At 45.7% G+C, this 27,539-nt stretch overlaps 1 protein-coding gene across 2 annotated transcripts in view; it reads right to left on the bottom strand.

The window, feature by feature from the left end:
* Positions 1-3,056: 3,056 nt before the first annotated feature.
* Positions 3,057-27,539, bottom strand: part of BRF1 (BRF1 general transcription factor IIIB subunit) — a 1,136,639-nt gene continuing 1,112,156 nt past the window's right edge. The window contains exons 17-18 of one of the 2 annotated variants that reach the window (XM_085626219.1): positions 23,227-23,389; positions 3,057-4,187 (exon numbers count right to left, since the gene is read on the bottom strand). In XM_085626219.1, coding sequence (XP_085482345.1) covers positions 4,150-4,187; positions 23,227-23,389 — 201 coding nt within the window. In that variant the 3' untranslated portion in view covers positions 3,057-4,149. The remainder of the gene's footprint in view (positions 4,188-23,226; positions 23,390-27,539) is intronic. The other variant, XM_085626218.1, reaches the window with a different exon arrangement.

The raw sequence follows: 27,539 nt of genomic DNA, 5'->3' as shown, positions 1-27,539 counted from the left end.
CCCATTGGGGACTTAGCAAGTAACAGGGTATCGTCAGCGAACATGATCGCCGAAATACCCGCACCAGCGAGCTTTGGCGCGTCTCTGTTGGAAACCGCACTTAAGTAGGGGATAACTCCATTTACATAAAGACAAAAGAGGGTTGGTGCCAGGACACAACCCTGGCGAACCCCCCTGTTAACAGGGAAGCTAGATGATAGGTTACCCTCTCTCCCACACCTGACCTTAGCAAAATTATCAGTGTGGAGTCATATTATAATGTCCAATAAGGGGGGTGGAATTCCTAAATCGCGCAAAACAGCCCATAACTTGGTACGAGGCACTAGATCGAAAGCTGACCGCAGATCTACAAAAACAGTATATAGGGATCTACCCTCCACCACGACCGTCTTCCAAAACAGCATGTTCAATCTAAAGATCTGGTCGGTAGTAGATACACTTTTCCTAAAACCAGCCTGGTAATGGCTCAGAATCTCAAACTCTTCGATCCAATCCAAAAGGCGATCTAAAATCAGCCTGGCGAAGAGTTTTTGGGCTACATCAATAAGGCTAATAGGCCGATAGTTGGCTGGGAGAAGAGGCGATCCCTTCTTAAAAATGGGAACCACCTTCGCACCCAGCCAAGTGTGAGGAATCTTCATGCCCGTAGCAATTCCATTAAAAATAGTTAAAAAATAAGGAGCCCAGACTCTTGGTTCATGTTTATACAGATCACCCTATCAAGACCAGGGGCTTTTCCCGCAGGAAGTGCCAAAATGGCAGCCTGCACCTCCACAAGAGTAAAGCTGATCGAATCGAGCACAGGGGCATCACTTAACAGCAAATCATCTGAGGGGGGGGGGGGCCGTACTGAAAGAATGGCCCTTATATAAAAGACTAAAATGATCCTCCCAGACTTCTGGAGCAATGTTCGGAATGATTGCAGAATCCGTGACAGCCGAACCAGTAGTCACAATCTGCCAGAATCTGCGAGAGTCCCGATCCGCCAAGGCAGTTGTTAAAGTAGCCCAGTTCTCGTTACCCCACTCGAGCTTAGCATGATGAATGAGATAGCGGTAGGCCCGTCGTTTATAATTAATGAGCTCTCTACTTTCATTTGCCTTTAGTGCAATCATTAGTTCTGTATTAACCAGTAAGTTAATATTTACATGTTTATTTACATACAAGGCAACATATTGAATAAAAATATCAACATGGTTGTACAATAGACGGAAAAAGATTATACCTCTAGTTACATCAATTATCTGCAAGGAACATTCTTCTGTTGACATATACTAACGCATGAAGCCAGTAAAAAAATAAACCAGTAAGTCGCTATTGAAATCTTTATTTACACCCCGGCAATATATTGAATAATAATATGAACATGGTTGTACAACACAAGGATAAAGAATATACATACCTCGGCTTACATCAATTATTTGTAAGGAACATTTTTCTGTTGACCTATATCAGGGTTCTCCAAAGTCAGTCCTGGAGGACCAGATCCATGTCAGAATTTTAGCATATCCCCATTTAGATAAATGTAGTTATCTTAAAATCTGGCCAGGATAAGGCCCTCCAGGACCGACATTGGAAAATCCGGACCTATACTAACACATGAAGCCAGTACAAAAATAAAAAACACTTCTATGAAATCCTATCAGTGCTTTAAATGGGCAGGTACTGTCAGGTACTCTGTACCTGCACGTCTTGAATTAGAAGAGGTGGGTACCTGCAGTTCTCAGCAGAGGTGCAATACTTTTAATGGGAGAGTAGAGCGCCTCTCAATAGCAAGCCGGTACTGTGGGAGAGTAAGTACCAGCACTTCTATATTTCCATTTCAAGCAACGAGTCAAAGGAATTGGTAATGTGTATGCCTATGAGTATCAGACAAAACTGCAACTCAAACATAAGCAGGCTACAAAGTACACCAGTAGAATTATTTACGAAGTTCACAAAGCAAGACATAAAGATTTATAATACAAACGCACAACAAACAAGATCAGCCTAGTATCACTTATCGCTGATGTGCTGTAGTGCCAGAGCTTTTATAAGGCATAATTGGAAAACTAGACTATCCATACGAACAAGGCTCTAAATCCGTGTAGTCCAAATTTTTCATTCTGATAACATAGGTTAGGAATGTATTATGACTGATAAGCACAATATGACAGGTTTACTCATTTTGCCTGTTATGCGAAACGACTTGCAACCTCTGGAGATAATTCTGATACACATAAAGAGATAGGAAGACAAATATTCGACAGGCTTGCCTTTGACATCGCAGAGCACTCCCTGATGGATGCTCGCCATCGTTAACTTATGAATAAAATCCAACCGTTCGGTGAAATGAATGAGGTCCACAGTAGGGCGTGATTGGGGTACATGAAGTTGAAGACATTGTAAACTGAGTGCTGCGGTAGACTCCCCCTTCACCTGGTACAGCGTAGGAAGCATACATGCATCTTCATTGAAGGGTTAGGTTCGCCATGTTGTCGCTGATTCCCTGGTGCACTTGGAGGCTGCTCTTTTAAGATTTGAATAATTACTATTTATCAATTGAAAACCTATATTCTTATCATCAATGTTTCGCCCCGTCACCTCTTCAACATGTTGGACGTCCACTATCCGGGTCCGCACTTACATTTTATCCAGAACCAATCACTTTGCTCATATGTTGCACTTTTGCCAGAAAGAAATTTGTGGTAAATGCTTCAGACTTAGATACTTTTTTTACATTGTTGTTAGCTGCCACAGCCAATCACCAAGATCTCTTTCATTGCCATGCAATTTTCCCATCATGCCAAGTGCTTTAAAAAATATATATTTTTATGAATTGGCTGCTTGTTACTATCAGTGCACACCAAATACCTTTTGCAATGTCGGTTTAGGCATGTTAATTTTGCTTGCAAGAAATAAAAACATTTTACAAAAATGCAATCGGGAATTTAAAAATACTGTGGAGCAACATATTTAACGGAGACTGACTGGTCTCTTGCTACAAAGACCAGTGAACACAGTAACAACTATAGGCAATGGTAAACAAAAAGAGGTAGTACGGTGACAATGTGTCATTTTTTCATGTGTTTTATTTCATTGCAGATACTGAAGAAGGAAATGGCATATAGACTTGCTTTCTGTAGATTGAATACCCTGTGGTATTATTGGTATCAGATCGTTACACAACCTATGTCAAGAAAATTATAATCTCATCACACGGTATTTATTTACAATTTTTACACAATGTCTTAAATATACAAACTGGCCACTGACAATTAGCATCCACTGATATGTGGGCAGATGTGAATGGATTGTTAAATCCAAGACTGCAACATGTGCAGTACAGAAGCGCGTGTCCCTTACTTATTTTAATATCCTCTGGTCTTATTCTTCTTTGGACTATACGAAGTCACCCTAAAGGCAGGGCAAAAACGGTTATTTCTTAAGTGCAAATCTACTCCACTGAGCGGTTTAAGAAAATGGAATAGCCCACTGGAAGGGACAGGCATTTGCATTCCCCGAGACACCAGTGCCACTAATCAGGTATCTTATTAGCAAGCAATGTAAATCATTTATTACATAGTAACAATTTCTCCCACTTCAACTGCAATATGTGTGCTACCCAAAAATACCACCACTACATTAAGTGTGGCAACCTCCAAAGAATACATATATGCATTAAGAATTTGTTTTTTAAATAAGACAGAGAAACGGGCATGGAGGAACGTTCATCTAAAAGTATAAATAACACATTTACTTTTATCTTAAACTACCAAGCGCATCTAGTGCTTTTTTCATACTTTTCATTTTACATACATTTTCTATTCCCTGTATTTTCCTTCAACAGAAAGCCAGACGTTCAACTAGACATAGAACAAAAAGCCAGCAAAAATGAAAATCTATATGCAGGCCTTTAGTCTTCAGAAATATTTTTGTAATCCCTTTATCGAAACATGATTCCAAAAAATTAAAGTTCTGTACACCCAATGTTGATATCTGCATTACAGGTCAACAAACGGACCTAAATTAAAAAAAAGAAAAAAACCTTTCGGGATTGTCTATGTAGATTTGCTGATCACAGACCAGCTCGCCTTTCATTATTTATAATATGGTAATTCCATCAGTCTGAAAACAACGGTATTCCTAAAGTTCTAGGACGGCAACGTATTAAAATCCCTCGTCGTCATCGACTTCACAACCATACTCTGAAATGCAAATGAAAAAAATATCAGTGCAAGTTACTTCATTTAGAAACGTTTAATTATTAGTGTACACAAAGGAGTTCTAGACATCAAACATTAGCAAAAATAACGATTATTTTATATATCTATTTAATATAGATCTACTATATATCTTCTATCTATATATCTATCTATAATATATATATCTATATACATACATATATATACAAACACACACATATATATATGTAGCTAGCTATAGATATCGGTGTGTGTGTGTATTGGAGGTTTTTCGATTACTACCTAGTATGAGGCCACAGCAACTGGTCAAAAATATACATGCACAGACACCAACACACTTAGCTTCAGATAACACACCTTTCCTCGCAGAGATTTAGGCAACTGGCAGACTGGAACACACTGCAGAAAACTGCAGTAGAGTTCAAATAGGTATACAAATGCACAATAAAATAATCAGAACTAAAGTCATCTGCCTTCCTGTAAAGTAGAAAAAACTACTTTCTAGGTCGATTGAAAGCCTTCTGTAACTACATTTCAAATATTACCTTTTCCGGAAGTAGCCCAAGTTAACTATTCAGAACATTCTTTGGGTACCCTTGGTTTTCACTTCAGACATGTAACTTTCTATCTTCCTTTCTAGCTGCAACCCCCCACCCCAAACTAGACCATGTTGAACTTTTGAATACATTTCGATGTGCATGCCACATAACAATGTAAATTCTTACTACTAATCATGTTTATAATAAGCACAGCTTATCGGACAAAAATACAGGTTCTAAAAATGAGCACAGTAAAAATATAGTCGTCAAACATCCATCAGCAATCCAATTTCAGCGATGCATGAGCAGCATAACTCATTTTGAGTGATTTTTGGTTACAGTTGGAATGAAAGTAGGTCACTCTCTGTAAGTAACATTCTATTAATTCAGGGATATGAATACACAGCTAAATAAAATATTTAAATTGTTTAATAATGGCTATATTTACTATATCCATTATAAAGAAAAAAAACAATCTATTACGCCATCTAATCATAGCGAACTACTAATCTACTACTGTGACGCTCATTTGGAGCACATTGCAAAAAGAACATCAGCATACACAGATTTTCAATGCAGCTGCAAAACCCCAATACGCTGAGTGTGGGTGGGATTTTTCTAAATCCATAATAAGGAAAAGTAGCCTCACGGAGCAGAACACAATCCCATTCCATCAGAAAACGGCTGCTGGTAATTGTACAAATATGCAAAAGCAGAGTGGTAAATCCTGGCGTAAACAGAGGTTGATCTATGATTTTACCTCCAGACTCAGCACCATGCACTAATTGAGGATTAAGGTCTGAACAGATGACTTACAGTAAAATGAAGACCCTCCTACTAATGGCCACTATTATTTGAGGATAAACTAACATACTCATATCAAACTCCAAGAGTTCTTTTACCATCTGTAAAACTGGTCAACATTTCAGAATGTCAGTCAATTCTCAAATATATGAATAGGCCAAGGAATAATGACTAAGTCATAGGACAGAATTAAAGAAAAATAAACCAATAAAGATTTATCTACAAAAGAATAAGAAAATGTAATGTTCTAATAAGATTGTAACAATTGCATTTACACTCTTCTGGAGTTTTTCCCAGCAAGGAGGCCTGTGATGGTTGCAAATAACTGATGGATCACAGTCTGTCTAATACACACTTAGCAGAAAGAGATAAGTCTGAGGTAAGATAAGCTTGCACCATAGAGAAAAAAAAGGGGAAATATCGCTCATAATTTAATTAGATTTATAGACTGCTTACTTCCAATGCTAGGCAAGAACTGCGGTACATATCAATCAACAGGACAGAGGTGACCCAAAGGGTGATTCAGCTCTGATCGCAAGAACCATGCGTCAAATAAACTGTTATTAACCGAAAAACATGGACTATGCAATTTACACACCAAATGCGATTTGCGATCCGCCATTTGTACGAATAGGTCTTACTCTCAACGCAAACTGTCCATTTTCATCTCATGACTTGCAAATCGACCTGCAAAATGAATATTAATAAGACAAGCTGCAATAGTCAGCTCTGTGACTGACTTAAAAATGCGGGTGGAGGTCTGGAATACATTTTTTTAAGCAGCTCTAGTCCATTACAGATGCAAAAAGAACTGTTGATGGACAGAATGCAGAACAATGTCATATATTCACCCCAGTACAGAGATCTGGGCCTAAATCCATCGTTTTTTTGCTCACCATGCCATTCCAGTTTGGACCCAGTAATAAGCAAATCAATCTTGACCCTGTGCCCCATGGGAACAGTCCAGCCCGAACTGCCAGGCCAAGTCCTCCCTGAATTTGAAACAAGCATCCTAGGACCGGTTTCGGGGTTTCACCCCTCTTCAGCCAGGATAGCTTGATTCCAGTGGCATGGAGAGCAAAGGACTCACGTCTGAGCATACCCGTCCCACTCGGGGTGACAAATGCAAAAAGAACTGTTGATGGACAGAATGCAGAACAATGTCATACATCCACCCCAGTACAAAGATCTGGGCCTAAATCCATCGTTTTTTTGCTCACCATGCCATTCCAGTTTGGACCCAGCCATGTGCAAATCAGTCTTGACCCTGTGCCCCATGGGAACAGTCCAGACCAAACTGCCACTGGATTCAAAATAGCCGGGCTGATGAGGGTTATGACCCCGAAACCGGTCCCAGGATGATTGTTTCTGGTCCGGGGAGGACGTGGATTGGCAGTTCGGGCTGGACTGTTCTCGTGGGGAGCGGGGTCGGACTGATTTGCATATGGCCATGTCGAAACTGGGGTGGTGGAGTGAGCTAAAGAATGATGGATTAAACCCAGATCAGTTGACTGGGGGCGAGTGCTTGATTTGCTTAAACGCTCCATCCATCATCCCCTTTGGTATCGCTAGTCCATTACTGAGACAGGCGCTGCTGTACAGGTATGCCTATAAGCCATCCATATTGTTATACCTCACTGACAAGAGGTCTAAGTTGACTGATGTTGCTTGAATTCCCTTCTGAAGGCAACTTAGGCTGGCAATTCGTTCTGCACTCTTCCTATTGCAACAGTACCAAGACGGATTTGTGTAAGGCTGGTCTCTGTCCAGAGAAGCAGAGTAACCTAAATATAGGCTGTAATGTGTCCCTTTGTGATCACCAGACTCCATTCCTTCCATCACTTCGTTGTTTGTTGAAATGGGAGCCAGAGCATGGGGCAGAAGAACAAGAACAAGAAAGGAGATGTAAAGAGAGGCTAAATCATGATAGTTTCTGAAGACAATGCACAGGAAATGAAATTTGCCAATAACATGGTGGAAAGCCGGGTGGAAAAAAAGTCAAGATGGTATAGAGTAAGAGTGAGATCAAAGGTTTGTGTGGCCTGGAAACTCAGAAGAGAGTAAATCTTATGAAGATTGTAGAGGACCATGAAATGGTTGGGGAGCGCAAAAACAAAATGGTCTAAAGTGATGCACAAATTACAAGGAGAGGAAAAAGAAAGGGGACAAGCAGGGTGGATAAAGGAAAAGGGCTGGGAAGAATATATGGAAGCTGTGGTAAAGAAGAGAACTTCAGTTTTAGGCAGATTTCTTAGAGTGCATAAGAGGACCTTTAGCAGTTAATTGGAAAAATATCGTATTGTGCAGGATAGGTTAAAAGAGAAAAAAGAGGCAAGAGCTGAAAATCTTAGGAAAGGGGTTTAAAGAATTAATGCACCCTGAGAGCAGAGAGGTATAGAAAGAGCCACGACGGGGCCCAAGTACCGATCCCTTGGGTACTCAATATGAAAAAGTAGGGAAAAATAGTTAACCCAAAGTAGGAACAATTGCGCCAGATATACCAAAAGGGGCCAGGGTAGAGACCAGAACAGAGTGCTTCATACTATCAAAAGAAGCAGACAATTCTAAAAGAACGCAAAGGAAAAATAATAAGTAATAATTTAGAGCAGTGAGAAGAGACAGCAAAAAGCACGATTTTCGTTGAATGTACCAGATAGACCCCTGAATGCAGAGGAGCAAGCAAGAAGTGAGAATCAAATAATATTGTCAGCTGGCCACTGCCCTACCACCATGGTTATTCAGCGGCTTAGCTTTCAAGGTGCAATGTACATTATTTGCCCTGTTAAATGGAACAGTCTTGGAGAGCAGGGTGTGTAAAAATTAGGAAGCTAAATCTATAGTTAATTCTTTTCACTTGATCAATGCGACCCATTCACTCAGGTCAAAGTTAAAGAGAGACTTTGGGAAAGGATGACCCTAGAAAATGAGTCAGAAGGGATGCTCCCGCAGTTTAAACCAAACCAGTAGGTATCATTAAAAAAGACGATCCAGAAGATACAAGAGTTCCTGCTCATCGTGAAGTAATTTGGTCAGGTTACTCTTGAAAATTTCCAATGTGGATCATATTAATATGTTTCCTGTCACTACAACCCTGTTCTAATATGCAATATTCAATCTTTCCTTGGCATAAGTACAAGTTGTAAGAGACGCCACTTGATATGGATTAACTACTGCTCCTGCTGAGCACCCTCAAACTTCTGGTTTAAAAGTAGCCATCATGCTTTTGCCACACAGAATAGCCACCCCGGCACGTGACGTCAGTTTCTTGCTTGACTCTTCCTGTGAACGCCCGACATGGACCCCAAAACAATTGAAGGTACCAGTGTGCAGAACTTTAATTTGGGAACTTTTTAGGATGTGAGAGGAGACCACTCCACAGAATGGGGAGGTGAGTGGGCAGTGAGAAATCTGCGATTAGATAGAGTATCCCCGAGAAAGAGCTCTCCTGACGATAAGTATCTTGTTGTTCCAATGGATACTTCTAACTGCACATTCCTCACTTTAGAATGAATAGCAAACAGTACCGCCGAATGTGGAGGGTATGTAAAGTGAGCTCAGACAAAACAGTCTTGCAGTACCAAACAGGAGAAATGCCCTTCCCATCAGGCCTGGCTGATAGGGAAGTAGTGTTTCGTCAACATGTGCACTTGATGAACAAGTTACTTACCTTCGGTAACGATATATCTGTAAGAAACATAGGTTAGTTATAGATTCCTTACCTTAGAATTACCCACAGGCGTCAGACTGGATCCGGAAAGTTTTTCGCCAGTAGTACCCCTGCGCGTTGGAAGGTGGCGTCGGTAGCCTCCGCGTCCGTCGTTGGTTTCGTGGTCACCGGGATGACGTCGCGGAAGCTACATAGACGCCGCCCTAGCGCGCTGACGTCAGTTCTGTATATGACTTTCCACAACAGAAGCGCAGAGCCGTGAAAGACACTGACCACTGGTGCACAAAACTGGGGCCCTGAAAGGAAATCTTTAACCCTAGAAGTCAGTTCACAGAACGGGGAGGATGGGTGGGGCGGTAAGGAATCTACAACTAACCTATGTTTCTTACAGATATATCGTTACCAAAGGTAAGTAACTTGTTCATCTGAAAGAAACAGTTAGTTATAGATTCTTTACCTTAGAATAGATACCCCAGCAATACCAACCCCGGAGGTGGGTCTGCGAATTAAGTTCACACCAGACAGTCCTGGAGAACAGAACGGCCAAAGAAGCCGTCTCTCCGGACTTGGCTGTCCAGGGAGTAGTGCTTGGTGAACGTGTGCAGTGACGCCAACGTAGCTGCCTGACAGATGTCATTTAGCAGTAGTAGCTGCTGTTGCCCTGGTGGAATTGGCGCAAAGGTGATGGCCACCAGAAAAGCAGTTTTCAGAGTGAGAAGCCTGAGAGGACAGTTATGGAGCAGCTCAAAGGGAGTGCACATTAGATAAGTAAGAACTAAGTTCAAGTCCCACTGAAGTATTACGAAGGGAACAGGAGGAAAAAGATGAGTAATGCCTTTGAGAAATCTATTTACAACAGGGAACTTGAAGAGAGAAGGCTGACCAGGAAGCCTGAGGAAGGCTGAAGTGGCCAAAAGTTAGCCCTCAAGAGTGCCCAGAGCAGAGCCTTGCTGGGCCAAAGACAGGAGGAACAAGAGAACCTCAGAAAGAGGGGCAGAAAGGGGATCCACAGCCTTTGTTGTGCACCATGCCACAAATTTATTCCATCTACAGGCGTATACCGTCTTAGTGGAGGGACGCCTGGCTGCCAAGATTACATCACAGACTTCGGGAGGCAAGTCAAATGACGTCAACTGCCGCTGCTCAATCTCTATGCAAGGAGGTGGAGGTTGGACAGGTTCGGGTGGAGGACCGTCCCCTGCTGCTGCGACAGAAGATCCTCCCGAAGAGGCAGTCGGATCGGGGGATCGATGACCATGTTGAGCAGCTCGGGATACCAGACTCTTTGTGCCCAATACGGAGCCACAAGAATGGCTTGGGCCCGGTCGCGCTTGATCTTCTGCCCAGAGTGCTGAAGTGGTATAGGCGGAAAGACGTATAGAAGACCGCAACTCCACTCGCGACGAAAAGCGTTGCCTAGCGAGTGCCGCCTTGGAAATTCTAACGCGCAGAATTGCTGACATTGCCCGTTCTCTACGGTGGCGAATAGATCTAACCATGGCTCTCCCCACTGTTGACCAAGACCGTGCACCACCTCTAAGTGAAGACGCCATTTGTGATCTATCATGCACCTGCGGTTGAGTTTGTCCACCCTGGCGTTCAGTGAACCTGCCAGGTGTTGAACCACCAGGGATATGCCCTGATGTTCTAGCCATGTCCAGAGACGGGGCCTCTTGACATAGGGTCCACGACCCCACCCCGCCTTGTTTGTTACAGTACCACATGGCTGTGGTGTTGTCTGTGAACACCTGCACTACTCTTCCCCGGACAGAGGGAAGGAATGCCTTTAGTGCAAGACGGATCACCCGAAGCTCCAGAAGGTTGATGTGGAGCTCGGACTACGCCGGAGACCAGAGGCCTCTGATCTCCGCCTCTCCCATGTGGCCACCCCACCCCAGAAGGGATGCGTCTGTAACCACGGTGTGTTCCGGTTGGGGAAGGGAGAGGGATCTGCAGTTGACCCAATCCTGGTTCGTGAGCCACCACTGCAATTGTCGAGCAAAGCCCTCCGAGATCTGGATGCAATCGGACAGATTCCCCTGATGCTGGGCCCACTGGAACTTCAGGTACCACTGCAAAGCCCGCATATGCCACCTGGCATGATCGACCAGGCATGAGGCCCAGCAGCCTCAGGGTCATCCTGACCAAAACCCGGGATAGAGGCTGAAAGATCGGCATCATAGCCCGAATATCCCGGACTCGCTGTTCGGAAGGATAAACCTGAAACTGCGTCATGTCCAGAACCGCTCCGATGAAGAGGAGCTTCTGAGAGGGGGTCAGGTGCAACTTCGGCACGTTGATGGGGAAACGCAGCAAATGCAGGATGTCGGCCGTAGTCTGGAGGTGGGAGACGACAGCCAAGGCGAGCCCGCCTTCAACAACCAGTCGCCGAGATAGGGGAAGACTGGAACCCCTGATCTGCGCAGATGAGCTGCGGCCACGGCCATCACTTTCGTGAACACCCGAGGGGAGCTGGTAAGGCCAAAGGGGAGCACGGTAAACAAAGTACTCGTGGCCTACTGTGAACCGCAGGTAACGCTGGTAGGCCGGCATGAAAGGGATGTGAAAATAAGCATCCTGCAAGTCCAATCTCCAGGGTCGAGAGCAGACAAGACCTGAGCCAGGGTCAACATTTTGAACTTCTCCTTCCGGAGGAAGCGGTTGACGTTCCCGAGATCCAAGAAAGGACGTAGGCCCTTGTCCTTCTTGGGCACCAGAAAGTAGTGAGAATAGCAACCACGGCCTACTTATGGGGCAGGAACACGCTCGATGGCTCCCTTGGCCAAGAGAGGCGTAACTTCCTGTTGGAGAAGGGCTATGTGATCCCCCGACATGCGATGGTACTGGGGTGGCATGGCTGGAGGGATGGTCTTGAAGGGGAGGGAATAGCCCCTTTGACTATCTGCAAAACCCACCTGTCCGACGTGATGGTGCGCCAGTGGAGGAGGTGATGGCGGATCCTGCAGCCCACTGGTGTTTGATGGGCCTGGAAGGTCAGACTAGGAGGGTTTGGAGGCTGCTGCAGAGGGGGCGGTGGTGGACTGGCCCGCCCGCTGGCCCCCAGAACCACGTCAGTGGATCCCACGTCCCCGGCCACGCTGAGGTCGAACAGCTTGTGCTAGCCTGTTGTTTTGAAAGGAACGTGTGGGGGCACCCCTTCCGTGGCCACGAAAGAGGCGAAAGGCAGACCGTGCAGGGTGCGTGGTGGAGAGGCCCAAGGACTTGGCAATAGCCCGAGAGTCCTTGAAGCGCTCTAGCGCACAGTTAGCCTGGTCGCCGAACAGGCGACAGCCATCAAAGGGCATGTCCATCAAGCTGTTCTGGACATCCTCAGAATAGCCAGTCATTCTCAACCAGGCGTGACGGCGAAGCACCACTGACGTTGAAATGGTCCTACCCAGTGAGTCAGCAGTGTCCAGTCCATAAAGGATGGCGAACTTTACTGTGTCTCTCCCCTCAGCAACAGCATCGGAGAGTACAGCCCAGGCCTCCTCCGGACACTGAGGTAGCACTTGGGCCACCGTATCCCACATGGAGTGGGAATAATGGCCCAACAGGCATGCGGTGTTCACCGACCGCATCCCTGAGTTGGAGGAAGAGAACAACTTCTTCCCACATTGATCCAGCTTCTTGGATTCCCTATCTGGTGGTGCGTTAGGGAATGTGCTTTGGGACGTTGAAGCTTGGACCACCAAGCTCTCGGGGAAGGGGTGTTGGGAGAGGAAAGTGGGGTCGCCCGGAGTCGGTGGCGTCGGGAAACCATCCTATCCACAGGAACCCCTGTGTTGGGCCTGGACCAGGTGGCCAAACGGATGTCCGTGAGGGCTTCATTAAACAGCAGCAGGTGCTCCGAAGAGCTTGCTGCCGGCTGAAGCACCTCTGTCAGGAGGCTAGTCCTGACTGCCACAGTAGGTAGCTTGAGTTGTAGGGCTGTGGCCGCCCTACGCAACACCACTGCGTAAGACGCTCCCTCCTCCGTAGCCACGGTAGGAGGAGACAACATGCCAAGGTCTGGTGAGGCATCCCCCAGTTCCTCTCTCCAGTCATGGTCGTACTCCAAATGGTCAGTTAAAGGGTCACCAGACCCCTCCCAGACTTCCTCATCCTCCTCTGGCTGTCAAGCTGGCTGAAAATGGCCAGGGTGGAATACAGGCACAAAAGTACCCATCGGCGCCTGATCCGGCGTCGGTTGACGCTGGTCCGGCTCCGGATCCACATCGAGGTAGAAGCCAGGATCGACACTGTCTAGAGGTCCAGCCTGCGTCGGGTGCGGATGGAGTGCCGGTGGAATCTGAGCCGGTGGAGCTGTAATAAGGTCGACAGGCGTCGATCCAGATCCAGGCCTGGATCCAAAGGGACCCTGCGGTGCCGATGCCAGAGCCGCCAGCGTCGAAGGCCTAGGGCCCCCAGCTGAAGCCGAGAGGCCCGAAGGCGCACTGGCGGAGTCGAGCTGCCTAAAGATGGCAGGCATCGCTTCGTAGAACTGACGAAGCTGGGCAGGGGTCGCTCCCGGTCCCGGGAAGGCCGGAGTCGACCCTGACGGCTCCGCATGCAGAGCCGCGAGAGGGGCACCAACCGCACTTCTCGTTGCGTCGGCCGAACGACGAGGGGAAGTCGAAGAGCAACGATGCTTCTTCGACTTCTTCTTGTGCTTTGACTTACCTGACCCAGAGTGTGAAGACTTAGGTGAGGAGTGGAGATGGCTTTGAGATCGGTCCCTCGACCTCCCACGCGACCGGGACCTCAAACGAATCGGAGCCGACTGCCTGGCCTCGAGTAGCTTTCAGGACTGCTCCCGCAAAACCTTCGGGGCCAGGTTTCGGCAGTCGGAGCACGACTTGGGGTCATTGTAGAGGCACGCGCGGTGCGGATCCGTCACTGACATCAGTCGGGTACAGGAACCGCAGGCCTTGAAACCGTGCATCCCTCGTGCACCAGGAGTCGAAATTAGACTCGACAACAAAGTCGACAAAAGTCGCAAAAAAGTCAGTCAAAAAGTGACTAGGTGTACCACTCTCTCCGGATCTGCGCTTGCTGGCGCGGAAAAAGAAAGAACTGACGTCTGCGCGTGAGGGCGGCGTTTATGTAGCTTCCGCAACGTCATCCCGGCGACCACAACGCCAACGACCGACACGGAGTTGACAGACGCCATCTTCCGACACGCAGGGGTACTGCAGATGAAAAACTTTCCGGATCCAGTCTGACGCCTGGGGGTAATTCTAAGGTAAGGAATCTATAACTAACTGTTTCTTTCAGATGCCCACATCACAGCCTTACAGGTGTCAAGGTCAGGTACTCCACATGCCATTGTAGAGCTGCCATCCTTGGTACTGGTAGAATGGGCTATCAGCCACTCCAGAGGCTGTTTTTTGGCCAATGAGTACCAGAACTTAATGCAAAAGACTATCTGTCTTGACAAGTGTTCTTTACTGCACCGATATACTTTTTTTGCCCGAGAGAACTCACAAAAAATGTTGAACGGCCACTCAATGGCCATTGGTAAAATAAATGTAAAAGCTTAAGGCCCTTTTGGGGTCCTCCCGATGGAGTTTCTCCTCCTCTTTCAAGTAGTGAGGCGTGATAAAGAATGTTGAGAAAGTGATGTTCTGTCCAATATGAAAACAGGTCACGTCAAGAAGGCTGCCCTGTTCCTCAGCACTAGTTTGTCCTAAAAAAAAGATGGTGTAGGGCAGTTGCAATGAGAGAGCTAGGAGCTCACTCATACGTTGAGCTAAATTGATCGCAACGAGGAAGACCGTCTTAAGAGTCAGAAGATGCAATAAGCAGCTGGATATCAGCTAGAAGGGAGTACCCATGAGAAATGTCAGACCAAATTAAGGTTCCACTGTAGCATCTCAAATGTTCTGCAAGGGTACATGTGTGTTTAAGAGTGTATCTCAATAGGTGATTTAAACAAGGATGGTTGGTCTAGTAAACACAAAAGGACTGATAAATAACCTTTAACAGTGCCCTTGCATGGCCGTTCAGGGTCAAAGACACAACCAATAACAAAATAGAAGACAGTTTGGCTTGCAAAGGGTCAGCACTGTGGAACCACACCGTCCTACGAGTAAATAGACTTTGTGGAAGGGCACCTGGCAGACAGAATGGCAAACAACTTTGGTTGACAAATCAAATGCAGCAGCTTGCGTCACCCCATCTCTGTGCATGGGGGTGCAGATTGTGCAGGTTTAGTTGGAGAACTCGCTCCTGTTGGAACGACAGACAAACTTCCAGAAGAGGGGGCCTGATCGGAGGGCAGATGCAAATGCTCATAATTTCCAGGTATCAAACTTTCCTGCCCAATCCGAGGATCACTAGGATGACTTGGGCCTGGTCTTTTCTGATTTTCATCAAAACTCTTGGCAGAAGAGGCAGAGGCTGGAAGGCATGAAGAAGCCCCATAATCCACTCCAATCAAAATGAATCGCCTAGGAAGAGCTTTAGCATGAACTCCAATGTGCAAAGGTTTGGAGACTGCGCATCCTCAAAAGTGGCAAAGAGATCTAGCCATGCTTCTCCCCATTGTTGAAGAACGCCCTATGTCAATTTGGAGTGCAGCCGCCATTTGTGATTCATCAAGTACCATCAGCTGAGATTGTCTGCCTTGGCATTCAAGGATCCTGCCAGGTGCAGAACCTCTTGGCATAGGATACAGGACCCCAACCAACCTCATGTACGTTGGCATGACGACGCGTCCGGCCAAGATCAGAATCTCTGAACACCGGAGCAACATCCGGTGCAAAAAAGTGAATACAAAAATGTGCACGCATTTCCTGGATAGGAACCACACGGCAAATGACATGACCTGGACAATACTGCAATCCTTTTCCATGATTAGTAAGGATGCCCTCTTCAGGAAAGAACAACAATGGATCTTCAAAATCTCGAGCCATATCAATGGCCTGAATGATGATATACCGTGGGCAACACTGAACAATACATGATCCTTTATACTGGCGCTCTTTACGCTAGATGAGATAGTGCTCACAATATTGGTGATGTGAGTACATTGGCCGCTAACTGGTGGTGCACCTCATTCTATCACATGACATTTCACATGTTGCAAGATAGTCGCTGACGGCAATTCTCTCAATTCACCGTTAACCCACATGGCCAAATCTTTTGGTCCTCTCTCGCACTTATGTACTTGCATTCCATATTTGGCAACTTTTCCTCCAATGAGCAGGAATCTGTTTTAAATACATCGTGCTTTATCACCTTTTCGCATATGCTAATTTCAGAGAGATTCTCTCGTTCATTGTTAATACCCTCAGTAAGTTCCTGGTATTACAGCAATTTGACGCTCCTACCACCACTGTGGGTTGAGCGCTTCCTTGACTTTGCGTTAATTTCAATAAAGTTTCATGGGCTCAACTTAATTCCCAAGATGGCCGACCCCCTTTGCCGCTCTAGTCTTTCCACCAGCCGGGAAGCACTTCCTTATTTTACACCACGCCGGCGCTCCCACGCTACGGGAGCCAGAGCCACGGTAGGAGCACGGCTAAGCGCACGCCCACCCCCCGTGAGTACAGACCCTGATCTGCCTGTGTTATTTGTTATCGATGTTAACTGCAGGTATTTCAATACCCTTTCGTCCTTGCATTAGGGTGAGCTAATTTTGGCTTCACTGGCGAACCCGTACAGCAATAACTGTATCCTAGGGGGTGAGTTAACCCCTCTTGGAGTCCCGCACACACGCAGCCGTTGGCACTGTTCGAATTCCGCACTTATATGGTTGCAATTCCACAACGGCTATGAGAGCTTCCCGCGACCCTAGATCTGGGGGCGGCAGCTCTGAATCGCACTACGCGCGCTACCTGCCCCAAAACACCCGCCTCACGCTCCGCAGCATCACCATCATTACCCGCTATAATTCTATTTTAGTCACTTGCAAGCACTTGGTACTTCTGGTGTTGTAGTTTATAGAACCATTATCCCGCACTATGAACTTCACCGGAGATGCACCCTATACGCATAGCCATGGTAGCATGCATTTCACTTCGGGATGGTTCCTCACCTTAGCCACCTAGTAAGCCTCAATGATGTGCCCTTACTTTGTTCCGTGTATTGTGTTCTGTGTGTTTTTCTTTTCCTTTAGGTCTCGCAACAGTGGGTCCACCAACCCGTTGGGACCCCATGGACCCCCCCTGGTGATGTACAAATGTTACTTTCACCTTCACTGTAGTAGAGATTATTTTTGAGCACTCTCTCACCACGGTCCTGAAGAATTGCCACCGACCCGTTTGGGCATAGGGCAAGAAACATGTTGACCTTTTGATACATCCCTGTGGATCATTATTATCCTGACAGGGCTCACTTATTTTAATTAGGCTGTTATACCACCAGAATAAAATTGTTCCTTGTTGGCAGTACCAAACCTATTTTAATCCACCACACCCTGACTCACTACACTTGTTGCACTTACCCCCAACGCAACCATACGGCTGTCTCTAAAAAGATCTCCGATAAAGAGCCCCTATGCGGGAGCCCGTCGGGCATTGCAGCGCCGGCCCGACGAGGAGCACAGCCCTATGATGAAGCATGACACCTTGCTAGGTGTGTGAGGGCATTCTATAGAGACCTGCCTCTCCCCCTCCTTTTTCCCCCCTTTCCCTCCCCTTCCCTTTCCCTGAGGAACTGCACACTTTCGGTTTGACTGCTTGTTGCAGTACCACACGTTGTCCATAAAACTTGGACCAGTCTCCCCTTGATAGATGGAAGGAAGACCTTCAAAATCAGACAAATGGCCTGCAATGCCAACAGACTAATATGGAGCCGGATTGCAATCTGAGACCAGAGACCTCCAATCTTCACCTCTCCCACATGACCTCCCCAAACCAGCGGTGATGTATTCATCTCGACTCAGCTCGGGGTGGGAAAAGGAGGAGGGGTCTGCCGCTGGTCAGGCTGCAATAGAAAGCCACCACTGAAAGATATTGTGCAGTCTCTTCTTAAACCTGGATGACATCCAACAGGTTTCCTTGGTGCTGTGCACACTTAGATTGCAGATCCCAATTCAGAGCCCATATATGCAACGTGTGTAAGTGGACAAACAGGATGCATTAGGTTAACAGGCCAAGAAGCCTCAGAGATGCTCTTACTGAGATTCAGGATCAAGGCTGAAACACCAGAATGATAGCCCGAATGTCGCACACTTGTTGTGATGGAGTGGAGAAAAGTCACTAAATTGCAGTCCGAGACAGCTGCTTTAAAAGAAAGGCTATATCAAAAGAGTCAAGTGTAACTTCTACTCATTTATTGAAAATCTGTGAGAAATTGTGATATTAGTTGGTAGGGGTGAAAGTCCCACTCACATGATAAACACAGTCCTTGTCAGGGTGAACCATAAAATTCACTGTATTAACCTGTGCTTAACCATCTGGTAGCTTGGCACCAAGAAGTCAGGCTTAACTTAGAGGCACTGTGTTAAGTATTTATGCAGCACACAAATAATGAGAAAGTGAAAAAGCGACACATGAAAAATCCCACACAAATTTAAAAAAAAATTATACTAGAACGACAAAAATTGAATCATTAAAACAGGAGATACTAAATTTCAAAGTTTAGAGAAGTATTGCGCCTAAAAGCACAGTACGCCACTGGAGGTCATCGAGCCGTGCTAAACCGGGAAAAATGTATAAGTTCAGGCAAATCGCAATGGAGAGCAGGCATGTGACAGGGACCAGGTTAGTCCCACTGAAAAAGCTGTTCTCAAAGTTTGGCGTGAAGAGTTCCATTCGTAGTGGAGGAGGCCGCGAGGAGCAGGGAGAGCATCCAGGATGTTCGCTGCTGTAAAGAGAAGAGCAAGCCTGGCAACTTTTTAAGCTCAGACCATTCAAGACGGCCAGGATGCAGCTAAATATGTCATTTTAGCTAGCCTGGATGCGTCTGACTTCTTAGGGCGTGCAATGGTGCATGTGTTCTGCCCCCAAGCATGTATGCAAGCTATTGGATTTTCGGGGGCTATGCAGGTGTCTAATAGATATGCCATTTGATGGGCCTTATCTTTTTGGCAAAAAAGGCTTATTCAGCCCTTGAGCACTTTAAAGGGAGCAGGGCCATAGCACACAGCTAGGTCCTAGGGCATTTCAACACCTTTTTGACAGTTTCCTCATCAGTTTCAGCCTTTTCAAGGCTACTCCAGAGGGAGGACGTACAGGCAATGCACACACTGCAGTCACCCCCATTCCTTTCTTGGTAGAGGACAGGAATCAGGCAGACAATGCATAGTTTACAAGGGGCATCAATCTTCCCAGTCCTCCCTTCCGGCATGCGCACATAGGCCACTCAGTTTGCCCTTAGTGGTGTACAAGCACCCTGTGGGAGATAATATCCATCACTTTCTCCTCAGACACCAGTCCATCACAACTAACAGACAGGTACTCCATATATTGCAGCAGGACTATGCTCCTCCATTCCTTTCTGACCCGCTTCAGCTCTCTCTCACATAAGAGCGGCTCACAGAAGAGCACCTATCCATCCTACTGCAAGAGGTGTGAGCTCTAACATTCAAAGGGACCACTGAGAGGAGTTCAAATTCGGTAAATAGCGACTGATTGTTACTCCCGCTATTTCCTCAAGCCACAAAAGGATAGAGGCCTTCGTCCTATTTGAGATCTTTGTCCTCTGAATGCCTTCCTTAGGAAGGACACATTCAAAATGGTTGCACTGGCCCAGGGCCTGGTGCCTTGAATCTGTGCAACTGAATCATAGTTTTTGACCGGTAGAATGCGTACTTTTATGTACCCAACCAACGAACCTTCTGTCATAGTTTGGGTTCTGTTAGACCCGACACCCTTGGACGGTAGTCCCCAAAATGTTTTGCCTTCACCCCTCCCATTTTGCTGAATTTTTGTTGGAACTTTTCCCCGGTCTAGCATTGCCAGATGACAGCGATTGGCACGCTGTGCTTTTATGCTCTAAACTTTCCTGAAACTTTGAAATATGTCCAATTCTGCTGATTAGATCTTTGTCATTCTGGTATAATTTTATTTATTAAAATATCCTCTATTTTTCTAAATCGGTTTGGGACTTTTCTTGTGTTGTGTTTTCACATCATTACTGTTTGAGTGCTACATAAATACTTTAAACATTGCCTCTAAGTTAAGCCAGACTGCTATGAGCCAAGCTACCAGAGGGTAAAACACAGGTTAATTTAGTGATTTGTTGTGGGTTCACCATGACAAGGAATGTGGCTGATACCTGAATAAGGCTTCCACCCCTCCTCAACCAATAACCAAAGGACTTATTTATGAGATCTTGCTTCAATTTTAAGCTGCCGGTGCATCACTTTTTGTGACATGCCGACAACGTAAAAAATGTGCCATGTTGCGCCCTATTGACAAAGTGACACATCTAGGCAGATACATCACTTTGTAAACCCCTGCGCCACATTATACCTGCATCAGGTATAATGTATGCAGGTTGGGCGTCCCCCCCGCATCCAAGCCTCGCAGAAGTGGCGTATTGAAATCTATAAGATTTCAGTGCACCACTTCTAGGACGCTACTCCATCAAAATCTTACACCTGCCTCATTGCAGCGTAAGACTGATGCAGGCCCTTTCACATGGGGCTTGCCCCATGTGAAAGGAACATTGCTGGAGTTGCGTCACACTTCCGACAACTCCAGCAATGCATCAGTTTTGCGCTGACAGTAATACTGACATATCTGTCATTCCTTGCGACATGATGTGTCATATAGTAAATATGACGCATCCATAATGTCGCAAGGAGGGAGCACTGAGAAGTGACGCATCACTGTTTTCACGCAGCGATACGTCACTTCTCATAAATAAGGCCCCAAATTTGTTACAGGGCGAGTCTTCGATTTGGACTTGCCAAATGAACTCCATGACAAAGAAGACTTTCACGGGATCAGCACAGAGAGCAGGAGTGGGTCTGTACGCTAGATTTTGAGGGGAACTTACATGAGGTCCATGACTTCTTTCTATGTTTGGCCTGATACAGCTTCGCTTCATGGTCCCTGATCGCCTTCTGTTGCAGGAGGGCACACTTAGGGTTATGCCCCAAGTTTGGGTTTTGCCCCGAGGCCTAACGCCAAAGGCACACCGTGCGCTGGTCTGTTACTGATGTGTTTTCTACAGTCACTGCATGAGTTGAACCCTGTAGTTTAATTTGGGAACATCATTCCTTTGTACACTGGATTTTGATTTGAAATGATCAAATACTGACTGAGGAGGAAGAGGAGCTTTGGATATGCATTTAAAGGCATTGAAAGAAAGCAAGTGGCGTTGGTAGCCAGGGTTGGTGCTTACATGGGGCTGCCCTCCATCACCTCCAAAGCAGATCATTGCAAGTCAAACTTTACAAAATAGTGGTGTGCGGGAGCACTGCTAGTGAAAGGTTACAGATCCAATCTGGCACTTGGGAATATTCTAAAGTTGAGGAATCTCCTGTTAGAAGTATCAATCAAAAGATCAGCATAAAGTACAATCAGAATCTTCTATTGGCTTATCATGGCATCATCGACTGAAGATTCCTTGAAACAAGAACTATTTCCATGATTTATTAGGATGAAGAGAGAGGGTAAAATAAAATGCATTTTTACACCCTTCTTGATCGTAAAAGTAGGTTCATTCACTCACTCTAACTCTTACCTAATCCATGGTATGGAACAAAGACAAATCTGAACGCGTACAAAAGTGGGACCGCAACTTGGTCTACAAGTATGCCCATGCTACTGTTGCCCTTAATAATATTAAAAGAAGATGGAAGGTCAAGAAGGTGATTTAAAAAAATTCTGCCTTTGCTTACTGCAGTGTATTTCACTATACGTATGTAGAGACAAAGACAATTCTCGATAACCTCTTTCCCCAGGAAGACAGGATGCAGATCTTCATTGACAACCCTTTCTTAATAGAGCCAAAATTATTTTCCAAAAATATATTCATATACAAATTAAAGAAAATGAAAGACTGGATGCTGGAGGGGTTCTGCTGCTCCCTGCTTTCAGAAAATGGTTAGAGTGGCAAGAAGGAAATAAAAAGTGCTGGTCTATGATGATGTACAGAATGACAAGCACCGAGGACCAAAATTAATGGCTACTCTAAGGAGACTGGTTCTTGACCTATCAGAACCTTCTCTCGAGCCTATTATAGAACAACAAGCGAAAAAAGTTCAATAAAAAGCACATTGTTTTAGATGTTTTACCCCTCACCTTTTTAAAATAAAATCTCACAGAGGCCCACATAAAGAGCTTTATCTCTTAGTAAGAGATTTATAAAGAGGTAGAAAATTATGAATTCAGTGATGCAGTGTTGTCCAGACCCAATTATAATCATTTTCCGATAAAGGTTCACAGCCAATTGCAAGCTTCGGATGCTGTCAGGCCTCCGGGTCCATCGTTGGAATAAGGCTTACTAAAACTAGATTGCTCATTTCATATAACACCTTTGTCTTTCCGAGTCAAATGTCCTTGCTGACCCAGATTTAGCATCAAAGCCAAGTTTAATTATGGTAGGAGGCGGTTCTGGTTATGGAAATGTATTTATATGTTCCTTATCAACAACAACTGCTAGTGGCCACCTATTAACTTGTACTCCAATGAGGATTCTATCAAGGTCAGAGTAAAGTTCAATTTCAATGACAATCGGGTCACTTTCCAACCTCTGACAAAACATTCAGCATCTGCAAAGTATATTTTTTTCCATTTTCCAGGGCTAAACAGTATGCGCAAAACAAAACACTGGTAAATCCAAAAGGTTGAACCCATTGGCTTTGCCAATGTTTGCTAAAAGTAGGCTCTCAACAATAGGATGCTTTAGTCTGAAACCACTTCAAAACGCCCAAGTTGTTCCCACTATGGGGTAATGTATGCCATGTGCAATTTCTTTTTCAAAACGTTAAGTAATAACTAGCATTATGTATTTCTTTTTTGGGAATTTAAACATAAAGGAAAAACACATTTAATATAACAGCCAGCAATGGTGTGTTCATGAAAGGCAAGGATGTTACATTGCATGTATACCATAAGGGTGGAAGAGGCTGGGAAAAAACTCTACAACTTACCAGTTCCCCCCATCAACTGAAGTGCGCTCATGCAGTGCTCATCTTCCTCCTCTTCTTCTTCTTCAATGTCATCTTCATGGCTGTATGCTACTGGGCCACTCTCCACAACTACATTAGTAGGCTTTGCATCTTCTGGAGTTGCTGCCTTGGAGTTTGGCGCATCCTGGAAACATTTGACACATTGCATGATCTATGCTCCAAGCTTGATGTTCTTTTAAACTTTTACACTGTTACATCACGAAAAACAATCAACTGAAAGGGAGAGGCACATTAAATCATACATTGGCTTGAGCACCGACAACACAGCACCCCGACTTGGGTGTGTGTATCAATGTACAGATATTTGTATAGCATGAACCTAGCTGATTCAAGATCATTTGTAATAAGGCAGGAGACGTGTAGGCTCCTACTGAGTAAGGTGGCAGTGCTCTCTGAAGAGGTGTGCTTCAATCGCGGAATAGACCCATGTCAGATATTGTGAATATCCACACATAATAAACATACACACTTGAATCTAAATGGATCTCATTTACATTTGCGATGATTATCCTGAAGATATTGCATCAATCCGGTCCCTCTGGATCTGCGTTGAACACCCCAGATGTAATACCAGGTACACACCTGCTATTGACAATTGGAAACAAACAAATATTCTGAACACTTAGTATGTCAATAGGATGCTTTCTGTAAGTCTTTTGCTTCAAACACACTTGACAAAGGATTCTTTCCCTTGGCCATAAATGCAAAATCTCCTCCCACAGTGTTTATGTATGGAAATGATGTGAATAGAGCACTCTTCGCCATATCACAAACCATGTAGGTAAAAAAAAAAAAAAAACTGAACTGAACTAGGTACGGTACTGTCGGGTTTGAATTAAGTGCATGATAACTCAATCTCAAAACAGACCAAGACTTGCTTTCTGCAAAAACACAGACAGGGACCTATTATTAATAAAAGGCCATAAAATGCAAAATGTAACAATTTGGTGTGTCATCTTAGCCGCCATGGACCGACCACCCCTGCGTACACTTCACCGTCGACAAACCCAAGGCACCCAAACCAGCCCCACGCCCACCACGAAGGAACTGGAGCAAGGTTACCGATGAGCAACCGAACTCCACCCTCACCCGAGACAACCACACCTGGGCATCCGACGCCAACACCGCAGCCAGAGAACTCCACACTTGGATCTTCAACTGCGCAGAGGAGCTCGCCCGCTACGCAACCCCGGCAAACAGCGACCCAAGAAAGCCGCCTGGTTCACCACCGATCTCCATGGAGTCAGGCGCACCTGCAGACGCCTGGAGAAGAACTGGAGGAGCACCAAGACAACCGAAAACCACTCCACCTATAGGGACGCCATGACGGACTACCACAACCTAATCAGAATCACCATGAGGAACTTCATCCAAAACAAAATCATCGCCAACTCCAATGAACTCTTCAGTGTCATTCAGGAATTCACTAACCCATGCAGCGAAGCCACAGACATCACTTCGTCCCAAGACCTCTGCGACAGACTTGTATCTACTTCCAACTCAAGATCAAAACACTCTACGACAGCTTCGACCACCCACATGACGCCACAGCCAGACCACAAGAGGCATCCACAAGAGGCATCCACACGGGGCCCCCACCGACCCCTGTCCCCCGCACATCTACCACAGATCCCCAGACACCATCGCACCCAAACTACAATGCACCAGCAACACCACCTTCATAACCGGCACCTCCCCAGACGACTGGAAACGCGTAGAAGTCAGGCCCCTGCTCAAGAACTACCGGCCCATCTCACTCCTCCCCTTCACAACCAAAGTGGCAGAAAAAACAGTCAACAGAGAACGGCCGCGTTTCATTGAAAAGAATGTCACCCTCGACCAGTCCACATTCGGATTCTGAAGCAACCACAGCACTGATACCGCCCTACTCGCCGCCACAGATGACATCCGCACCCTCCTGGACCACTCCGCAGACATTATCCTACTCGACCTATCCGCAGCCTTCGACACCGTTGCACACCGCACACTAGTCACCAGACTACAGGACGCCGGCATACAAGGAATAGCCCTGGACTGGATCCGATCGTTCCTCACCGGAAGAAGCCAAAGGATCAGACTACCACCCTTCCTCTCCGCCCCCACGAAAATCACCTGCGGAGTCCCACAGGGGTCATCACTGAGCCCGACCCTCTTCAACAGCTACATGACCCCCCTTGCCGCCATCGTCTGACAACACAGCCTCAACATCGTATCCTACGCCGACGACACCCAGCTCATCCCCTCACTTACCAAAAACCCCACCACCGCCAGACTCGACTTCCAGAAAGGAATGCAAGACGTCGCAGCCAGGATGACCAACAGCTTCCTCAAACTCAATGCAGAGAAGACAGAAGTACTCATCCTTGGAACCACCCCATCAGCATGGAACAACACCTGGTGGCCCACCACCCTCGGAAGCCCACCCACCCCCCTCAGACCACGCCAAAAACCTCGGCCTCGACTCATCACTCACCATGAACCGACAGGTCAAAGCCATCACCTCCTGCTGCTTCAACACCCTTTGCATCCTCCGCAAGACCTTCAAATGGATCCCCCCTGAGTCAAGAAAGACAGGCACCCACGCACTCATCAACAGCAGACTCGACTATGGAAACGCACTCGACGCCGGCATCAACAAGTCCCTACTACGCAAACTCCAGACAATACAGAACACAGCGGCCAGACTCGTCCTCTGCATCCCCCGGCACGTACACATTAGCCAACACCTACGGAGACTCCACTGGCTCCCCGTGGAGAAGAGAGTCACCTTCAAAGTCCTCACCCACGCCTACAAATGCCAACACAACAACGGACCCAAATACCTGAACGACAGAATCAACTTCCCCGTACCCAAAAGAAACCTCCGATCTTCCAACCTCGCACTACAAGAAACCACGCGCATCCACAGAGCAGGCGGAAGATCGTTCTCTCACATTGCAGCCAAGATCTGGAATGAACTACTGGCAGACATCAGACGAGCCCGCTCCCTGGACATTTTCAGGATGACTCTCAAGACCTGGCTCTTCGGCTAAACAGTCCTGCGTACCCCTACTCTCCCCAGTGCCTTGAGACCTTCACGAGTGAGTAGCGCACTTATAATTCCCTGATTGGTGATTAGGTCTTCATGGAATAAAAGCAATTCTATTAGCCCAGGGTCCACAAGGAATGACTCATAACAGGGTGTGAAAACTGAGGAGGATCAAAGCATTCAATACAGTACACTGCACATGATTTCCAACCCAGCTTTATCAACGGCACACACGTTTGAAGGATTCTGTCAATCTAACAATGGCATGTGGAAGAGTGGTCAAAAACAGAACCAGATGGATCCACTTACACAAGATTCAGCTAGCATACACCTTGATCACATTCAAAGCCTGCATGCTTACTTTTTCTGCATACTAAGACTCCCCAAAGGAAGGCAAGAAATAATTGCAAGGAAAGCTCTGCTGAAATCTTGGAAAAAAACACCCCAAAAACATTCCTCTGACCGTTGCTGGAAGGCTTATTGAACATTAGATTGCTGAGAACTGTTATGCACCAAACACAAACTCTTTTCACCTCACTTCTAAAATAAAACGGAAGGTTGGAGAACATACTTTATGTCTGTGCACTTTGGATTATACCAATACCAGATTTTTTTAGAAATAAATAAACAATTACAATACAAGTCTTTAGCCTTGATATCATTCATGGTGATCCCCTACTTCTACACCCTCAAGGCATCACTTTCTTTGCATCCATTCTTTAAATGCAAGGACAACAATTTGCTACATCAGTCAATTCAGTCCCACAACCTTTTATTGCAACCTAAGTGAGGGATCAGCTTGTATTTTATAGTTCACATCCCTTTGCATAAGCTGGTATACTTTAAAGTAGCAGAGGTAAACAGTTCAACATACATCTTTTGTCATTGATTCTCCATCCTCTTAATTTAATCAAAACCTCGTCTTTTCTTGTGTGCGGAGTTCTCACTTAAGACTTTCCCATAACCTTGACCACTTTTCACATGATTTCCTTTAAAAAGTGTTGTATTTATTGACACAGTCTCTTCAGAGGACCTAACACTGAACATATCTGATCAATCTTATCTTTATGATTTTCCCAAGGTTGGATTTAACCTCCAGAGACTGGCTATTTTAGTGGTGTATGATCTAATACATTTTCTGTCAAATCTTGACAGTGGAAGCTTTACTGTGCAAACACTTGGAGACTGAAACAAAGACAATTTGGGGAACGCCTTACTGAATGGTGAAGCAATGTGAAATTCTTGG

This window comes from Triturus cristatus, chromosome 9 (assembly GCF_964204655.1).
Source record: "Triturus cristatus chromosome 9, aTriCri1.1, whole genome shotgun sequence".
NCBI classification, from domain to species: domain Eukaryota; kingdom Metazoa; phylum Chordata; class Amphibia; order Caudata; family Salamandridae; genus Triturus; species Triturus cristatus.
The sequence above is the reverse complement of the archived record's forward strand: the minus strand, read 5'-3'. Positions and strand labels throughout refer to the sequence as shown.